At 50.7% G+C, this 8,579-nt stretch overlaps 1 protein-coding gene across 15 annotated transcripts in view; it reads right to left on the reverse strand.

Moving 5' to 3' along the window:
• Nucleotides 1-205: 205 nt before the first annotated feature.
• Nucleotides 206-8,579, reverse strand: part of LOC1272272 (protein kibra) — a 26,626-nt gene continuing 18,252 nt past the window's right edge. For 14 of the 15 annotated variants that reach the window (XM_061654256.1, XM_061654298.1, XM_061654281.1 and 11 more), the window contains 7 exons: nt 5,317-5,618; nt 5,069-5,228; nt 2,808-4,978; nt 2,444-2,723; nt 1,343-1,503; nt 941-1,265; nt 206-635 (listed from right to left, as the gene is read on the reverse strand). In XM_061654256.1, coding sequence (XP_061510240.1) covers nt 353-635; nt 941-1,265; nt 1,343-1,503; nt 2,444-2,723; nt 2,808-4,978; nt 5,069-5,228; nt 5,317-5,618 — 3,682 coding nt within the window. In that variant the 3' untranslated portion in view covers nt 206-352. Of the gene's footprint in view, nt 1,266-1,342; nt 1,504-2,443; nt 2,724-2,807; nt 4,979-5,068; nt 5,229-5,316; nt 5,619-8,579 lie in introns of all 15 variants that reach the window. The other variant, XM_061654349.1, reaches the window with a different exon arrangement.

Genomic DNA, 8,579 nt, shown 5'->3' on the forward strand with positions numbered 1-8,579 from the left:
TTTCTTTCTTTCTTTCTTTCTTTCTTTCTTTCTTTCTTTCTTTCTTTCTTTCTTTCTTTCTTTCTTTCTTTCTTTCTTTCTTTCTTTCTTTCTTTCTTTCTTTCTTTCTTTCTTTCTTTCTTTCTTTCTTTCTTTCTTTCTTTCTTTCTTTCTATTCCTCTCTCCCTCTCTCTTCCCTTATTGCTCTAAAAAGAAACACCTCAGCTTTATGATTAAATGCATGCAAGCCTTTGGTCACTCATTTTCACTTGTTTTTCATTTGCTTTCGGCTACGACGTTTAATTCTAGACCAACAACCCCTGTCTGTACACTTGTGTGTTTATGTACGTGTGTGTGTCGGATCCTGTCAACCTCACACCTCCACACCGTACGTACGGTCAACGTCGTTGTACGAGAAAGAGGCAGCGCTTATATCCGATTCCGGATCTGTGCCGGTACCGATACTGGTCGTCGCCAACCGGTGTGCTGCCATTGTACCGTTGGTCGGCGTACGGCTGCCGCCACATTTGTCCCCATCCCGCTCTGAAGCGGACCGCATCAGTCCGATGGTGGCCTGCGTGGTAGACGACGGAAAAATTTCCGACGGCAGCTCCGGCACGGACACTCCACGACGCGTAAAGAATGCCATCTTTTCTCTGCGAACAATCCAACATCAAGAAAATCAATACAGGGTTTACCACCATAATAAACAACTGTCCACTTGTTTACAACAATAGTCGTTTTGAATATACAGCGGTGTATAATCTGACAGTTGCTAATCGAAGGCGAAAATTGTGTTATTGAATTGGACAGAGTAGCTTACACCATCTGACGTGTGAGCTAGTGGTAGACAGCGGTGTCTATTCAAAACGACTATTGTTATAAACAAGTGGACAGTTGTTTATTATGCTGGTAAACCCTGTAAGACTCCCCCAGACCAGAACCAACCGACAGCACTCACTTGAACGAGATTGAATCGAGCTTGCCTTTGCCGACCTTCGTCTTGCGCAACTTGTAGATCTCCTTGGAAGTTTTCATCAGCAGCTTCGCCAGCTGGCGCTCCTCGGGCGTGACCGCATTGACCGCCTTTACCAGCCGTAGGAAGTCCTCGTTCTCGAGCGCCCAGGCTGCCACCTTGACGTCGTTGTTGTCGCGGGCCTGCTCGAGCCGGTGCTTCAGCTCCCGCAGCCGCCCGATCTCGTCGGTGAGCGTTTCCAGCTTCGTCTGCTGGGCCTTCAGATCGAGCTCGAGATCGAGACTGGTGCGCGGCACTGCCGGATGCATCTCTGTAACGTAAACGAAAAATAGGACAAATGAGCAACCGAGCTTCCATTTTTGGGGCTATTATTCATTTCATACTCACTGTGATAGATCTTGGAGACACGGTTATGATAGCGCAGCGAGCGTCGCTCGACCGAACCGCGTTTGAACGGATGGGGTGTCACCTGGTTGTTGAAGTGCATCGCCGAGTCGGAGTCACTCCGGTTCAACCGGCAGATATATCGGGTTTTGCTAGCTACGGCACTTTTTGCGAAAAATGAGGAAACGGCAATTTGGCAATGTAACAAATTTAGTGCGACTTTATCAAGGTAGTTGAATGAAAAATTGGTGAGCTAGAGTAAATATTTTGAACTCAATCTGCAGTTTTAGCCTAATACGAAATTCCGTATCGTTTTGGCTTACATTTTTCAAACATTGTAAGCGTATTTTAAAATTCGCGTAGAGAATTGGTTTGGCAATTGTAGCAATGAGTTCCATTTCTAGACTTGAATAGAATGTTAAATCCTAAATAATAGACATAGAGCATTAGATGGCCGCTTTCTGACCTTATTCTGCCCAAAACATTCCGATAGATCGAGGTCTCCAAACATTTCAGTTCGCGAGCTGCATTGCTTCGCAAATAACACAGCTGAGTTTCCTTTAGTTAAGAGGAACGTTAAAACCTCTTTTTAATAAGTGAATATTTAGTGAATATATCAAATTTCTACAGGTTTCTATTGCTGAAGCTTAATTTACGTCTGTATCAAGTAAAAATAAAAGTTTTGATGAAAATACGCAAAATTTACGTATTAAAAGCATTCGATTGTCGCTTGCGATTGTAGTTTGGAGACCCCTGTGATAGATCAACAAGTATCAGAATTTAAAACTTAGACTCTGAAATATTCTCATTCCCGGCTCTCTGAAGTTTCTCTCTTAGGCCGAAATTACACGGACCGGAATTTCGCGGCCGCGGAATTCCGCCTGCAGAAATTTCTATGGATATGACAGTTCAGAAAAGTTGTTGTTGACAGTTTGTACATGGGTTTGACAGCAGGCGAAATTACGCTCCCGCGAAACTCCGGTACGTGTCTTTTCGACCTTAAAATACTCACGGACCAAAAGACTACCCATTCCCTACTCTCTTCTTTTACCCAACGCTGGCGTTCAATCATTGCATGCGTTTATATGTCATGTGTCACCCTACCTTGGTGAGAAAGTTTGCGATCGTTTCACCAACCGATCGTCCACGACCGAGCCCTCCTCGATGGTGGAGGAGCGTGCCGGACCGTTCGGGTCGGGGAACCGCCGGCGGCTCCGCTCTGGCAGGAAGGCACATTCGGTGTTCGTTTCTTTGTCGACGCGCTGGACGGACGAGGGCTGCGGTACGGTACGGTCCACCTCACCATCCTCGCCCACGTCACCGGCGTCTCCGCACTGTTCTTTCACGCTGTTCATGTATTCCTGTATCATCATCTCGGTAGCCTCTGCAAGACAAAACAAAAAACAAAAACAAAAAACGCCAGGTTAATACGCAATTGTTTAAGCAATTACCGCTAGCAGCTGCCTACCCGACGATGCACAGCCTTCCTGCTCTTGCTGCTCCTCGCATTCGTCCTCCTCTTCCACCGAGTTGACTATCCGTTGCAGATCTTTGCCGCGTCGACGACCCATCATTCTAGCGACTGGCTCACCAGCGTCATCGACTGCCTTTTTGTATAGCAACTCCTCTCCGTTCTCCTCTTCTTCCTCTTCTTCATCATCCTCGTCACCCTGCTCTTCGTCCTCTTCCTCGTCGTCGTCCTCGTCGTCGTTCGACAGCTCGTCGTACACCAGCTCCAACACGGCCTGCAGCTCGTCCTGGCCCTGGTTGCGCGTAAGCGTGGACGTCTGCGACGAGATGATGGTCGATTCGTCGGACGACTCTTCCCGCGCGCCCCCATCCAGCAGATCCGACTCGTTCATCGACTTCCGGCTGACGATATTGTACCAGCGGCTGGTGGTCGCGTCGCCCGCATTAAATTCGGCCAGGCTAATCTGCGTGCTGCCGATCCAGTCCTCCCGCTGGCCAACTAGCACCATTACCTTGACGTGCAGTGATTTGGCGTACACCTTGTCGAGCGACAGTGGCACCACCAGCATCGTCTTGAACGTCGGCCGGACGAGATCAGTCACCGTGCCCGTGCGCACCAACCCAGGACCGGACGGGGTCGGCAGCAGCATCGCGCGTATGAACAGCTGGCAGCCGGCGGGCGGCCCGAGTGCCCCGAAATTGCTGCCCCGCTCGATCGTGATACAGAGGACGCCGTCAGCGGCTACGTACCGCAACCCAATCTGCACCTGGGCGCATTCGCGCGCGAGCAGCGGGGGCGGCCCGCGAGACGCCTCAAACACGCCGGAGTCTCCCGCAACCGACTCGTCGCTGACCGTCGTAGAAACGGAGCGCGTATTCGAGGTGGAGGAGGAGCGGCTGAGCAAGGCGGCCGGTTCCAGGTACGACGGCTTCTCGTAGATCGGCGAGAGCGGCCCGCCCGCGATACCGAGCTGACGAATTTTCAGCTCCTGTAGCTGCTCCTCTAGCCGCTGCCGGTCGAGATTGTATTCGGTGGAGGTGGTAGTGCTGGAAGCGGAACTTGCCACGCCTGTCGCGACGGCATAGCTCGGGACGACCGGCTGCGATGTGCCGGGTGTGGCGTAACTCGGCCCGGAGGCCGCACTCGCTAGCTTGGCAGTAGTGTTGATGGCAGCATGAACGGAGGCTGGGTTGGCGGAAGGTGAGTCCGACCCACCAGCAACAGCGGCAGCAGCTGTCACTACCGCCACCCAGTCCATCTTCATCGGCGAGACGGGTGGTGTTTCGGTCGAGAGGCTGCTGCGCGGAGACAGCGACGTCACCTCCGAGCTCGGATGGAATAGGCGCTGGACGCGCCTGTTCATGTCGACCATGTCGATCTGCGGCTCGGCTGACAGCGGATCGCCGTAGATGTCGGTGAAGCTGAGCCCGCTAAGCGAACCCTTGCTGGATGCGGTCGAAAGCGACCCGAGGCTGGAGCTGCTGCTGATCGACAGCGTGCTCGCGGAGAGCGACTTCAGTTGGTGCTCCAGGTGCGTAAACTCCTTCAGTGCCTCGAGCAGCTGCTGCAGCAGCGCCTGCTTCTCTTCATGCAGTTTCAGCCGGTTCGCGATGCACTGGTTTGATTCCTCGTAGGCCATGTTCAGGTCCTCCTCGAGCTGCCGGCAGACGCTCTGAATCCTGCGCATCTCAGTCGGCGAGCGCGACTTGGGCGTAATGCTGCGGTACTCCAACAGCAGTTGCTTTTTCTCCTGGAACAGTAACAGCCGGTCCTGGTCCGACTCAAGCTCGCCGGGCCGTATCTTTTCCTCGAGCGCGGCCAATTGTTCCTGGATTTCCTTCACGCGCCGGCGCCACTCGTCGTACCGTTGGCGCATTTTTGCCATCTCGCGCGCTCCCATCGGGAAGTGCTCGGATGACAAGTCGGTCTGGGACGCGGCACAGATCCGGTCCTGCGCCAAATTGAACGTGGACGCGTCCGGACTCTCCTGGCGCAGTTGCAGTCGAGTCAGGTCGTCCTTAACCTGCGCCAAACTCTTCATCAGTTCCTTCTTCTCCCGCTCGCCGGTGATCAGCGACTTCTGGATTTTCTTCACCTCCTCCATGATGGCTTGCGCTTCGCTGATGTTGTAGCAACCGTTCACGTGTGCGTTCAGCTTCTGCTCCACGCTGGAACAGGATCGGAAATCGGAAAGGTTTGTTTTGAAATCCAGGTTGAAGAATGTAACTCTTCACTGCGCATGGCTACGTCTCTCTTACCTGGCGAGCGTATCTACTCCCTTCTGCGTGCTGTGCATCTCCTTCTGTATCCGGGACAGCTCTTTCTTTAGTCGGAAAACGCGCTCCTTCGCGATGGCTAGATCCGCCCGCAGCAGCTCTGGATCGAACTTCGTGCTGCAGGAGCTGGTCGACGAGCAGACTGAAATTAATGTTGAGAAAAGTCAGACACGGAAGCGTTACAAAATTAAACAACAAGGCCTGGCAAGGACTCTGTTACAAATACTCACGACTAGTACGGCTGGCGGCAAGCGCATTCAGATGGTTGTATTCCTCCTGCGCCAGATGCAGGCGCTGCGTCTTAACGCTCAGTATCTCCTTCTTGGCCTCCAATGTGTCCTGTGCTGAGCAGAGATACTCCCGCAGCATCTCGTCCTGCTTGCTCTTCCATTGCAGCCGCGGATCCTCCAGCTGGGTTGTCTGCGTGTTGTGGTTGATGTAGTAGGTACCGATCTGTGGATCATAGCTTTCCTCCCACCCAAAAGGTAGCTCGTTCCCGATACAGTCGGCGAACGTTTCCGGTTTCGTGTGTCTGTGAAAAGAAGGATAAAAAGGAATTCGATTAGTCATTTTGTACGTGCAGGAAGCGGTTTTCTGGGTGTTATTTCTTGCATCTATTTCAGGAAGAGAGAAACACAATCGTCATAATCTTGAGCCAAAACGGTAACTCACCAGTGCATGACGAGCCGGTGGAAATTTGCATGACTCACCCCATACATACTGCGCCCAAGCGGCGAAAGGAAAGTGCGCGTTCATGGAAGAAACAAGCCGGGAAGTATTATTTTTATCCATTCGACGCCTTTCCTTGGCGGCAATGTTGCTTTTAAAACATTGCCAGGTGGTGGGGGTTTTCCCGACAATACCTCCCCAAGAGGAAGTGAGAGAGAGAAAGCGTTACATAAATTGAGAGGTCTCAAATGTAAGTCAAGAAACTGAACAGTCGCACTTATATCACCAAAAAAATCGAAAGATCTTTCTTATCAAACACGCCACGCATGCATCCCACACGACGGTATTGTAAGTTTAATCGCGGTGTTTGTCGTGTGCGGCGCTTTTGACCACCGAACCTGGACAATATTTGTAATGCTACCCTTCTACAACTGCAGACATTCGCGAGAGGAAACGAACCGTTCTTAATTCTCCGAAACTGCATAAAGAACCGGTTGACTTCAGCTTCAACCGTGCTCTCCAACGATCTACGCCAACGGAAGCGATGCCAAAATTCCTGCAGAGACATCTCCAGTTGATTCTGTCGTGTTTCAGTGCCTAGCACAACGAAGAACTCAATCAAACCCAATAACGAAGCGCGCGTTTGTGATTCCCACGTGACCGCCGTTGCAATGGACCACGCCACCCCATCGATCGATATCCGTGGCCGACACTACCGTAGGTGTGTTCGGCTCTTGCCTCTTGTGGAAAATCCCGCAACGCACGTTTGATCTCATGGCCCGACAGACAATTATATGTTTGTTTTTTTTTTTTAATTTGCGGGTTTGTTATAAATATAGCCGAAATATAGCAGCAACAGCAGCTCCCGTTATTGCACAACGTTAAAACGCAGAAGCGTGTGGTTTTCTCCATCTCTGTCTCTGTCTCTGTCTCTGTCTCTGTCTCTGTCTCTGTCTCGCAGGTTTTCTCCATCTCTGTCTCTGTCTCTGTCTCTGTCTCTGTCTCTGTCTCTGTCTCTGTCTCTGTCTCTGTCTCTGTCTCTGTCTCTGTCTCTGTCTCTGTCTCTGTCTCTGTCTCTGTCTCTGTCTCTGTCTCTGTCTCTGTCTCTGTCTCTGTCTCTGTCTCTGTCTCTGTCTCTGTCTCTGTCTCTGTCTCTGTCTCTGTCTCTGTCTCTGTCTCTGTCTCTGTCTCTGTTTCTCTGTCTCTCTGTCTCTCTGTCTCTCTGTCTCTCTGTCTCTCTGTCTCTCTGTCTCTCTGTCTCTCTGTCTCTCTGTCTCTCTGTCTCTCTGTCTCTCTGTCTCTCTGTCTCTCTGCAGAAAACGCAGAAGCGTGTGGTTTTCTCCATCTCTGTCTCTGTCTCTGTCTCTGTCTCTGTCTCTGTCTCTGTCTCTGTCTCTGTCTCGCAGGTTTTCTCCATCTCTGTCTCTGTCTCTGTCTCTGTCTCTGTCTCTGTCTCTGTCTCTGTCTCTGTCTCTGTCTCTGTCTCTGTCTCTGTCTCTGTCTCTGTCTCTGTCTCTGTCTCTGTCTCTGTTTCTCTGTCTCTCTGTCTCTCTGTCTCTCTGTCTCTCTGTCTCTCTGTCTCTCTGTCTCTCTGTCTCTCTGTCTCTCTGTCTCTCTGTCTCTCTGTCTCTCTGTCTCTCTGTCTCTCTGTCTCTCTGTCTCTCTGTCTCTCTGTCTCTCTGTCTCTCTGTCTCTCTGTCTCTCTGTCTCTCTGTCTCTCTGTCTCTCTGTCTCTCTGTCTCTCTGTCTCTCTGTCTCTCTGTCTCTCTGTCTCTCTGTCTCTCTGTCTCTCTGTCTCTCTGTCTCTCTGTCTCTCTGTCTCTCTGTCTCTCTGTCTCTCTGTCTCTCTGTCTCTCTGTCTCTCTGTCTCTCCGTCTCCCTCATCCCGCTGTGAGCCATGCCGTCTTTTTCACCAACTGGCATAGACACACACGCACACGAGCGCGCAGGTATCAGAGGCGAAAGAGACCCAAAAGAGTTCCAAAACCTCTGAAAACATTTAAACAACAACAACGCACGCAGATGAATGGCGTAACACAACATGTGCCAACGCTGCAAAGGAGAGATTTGTGGAACCCGTTGGACTGTTTGATGGTCACCTATCGGAAAGTGATTTGAACTAAGTGAACCAGCTCCGGTGGGAAAGAATCCATCTTCTTCTTCTATGGCACATAAACCGTGTCGATCAAGGCCTGCCTGTACCCCACTAGTAATCGCAGTTTTCAGTGATTTATATCTTTATCCTGCGTATGCGGGTACGGTCCATCTGGGACTTGAACCCATGACAGGCATCTTAAGTCGTACCTGTTGACGTGACAAAAAGGTAGAATTAGAAAAGGGGAGTTCTAAACGCGCTATGATTCTGCCATGTTGGGGGTTGATTTTTTTTTCTCTCTACTTATTTGCCTTTCCTTTTGATGCTCGTTGTTCAAAGAGAGTAAATTGGACGCGAAGGTCAACCATCCACCGAACCCTCGCGGTAGTTTGGAATGCGGCTCTTTGGTGTGCTCGCTAGAGCAAAGCATTGTTTAATTATCTCGCTCTCTCACAGGGTTTAGCACAGGGATTTAGTTTTCGCTCTCTCTTTCTCTCTCTGTGGTCATATCAATAGGCACTGCGTTCGTACCACATTGCGTTCAGTAAGGTTGAAGTCTGTTCGGTTCCTTCCGCGTGAAAGGGAAAAGTAAATTTAACTCAATTGATGTTTGATTAAAGTTTGTTCCACTCAAATCGAACTTTGCAACTCGTCGGTGGCGGACAAAGCCGTTCGGACCAGATGGGAAGGTATCCAGAAGCGTTGTGTGGAAAATCATTTAGAACGACC

Source organism: Anopheles gambiae, chromosome X (genome assembly GCF_943734735.2).
Source record: "Anopheles gambiae chromosome X, idAnoGambNW_F1_1, whole genome shotgun sequence".
NCBI classification, from domain to species: domain Eukaryota; kingdom Metazoa; phylum Arthropoda; class Insecta; order Diptera; family Culicidae; genus Anopheles; species Anopheles gambiae.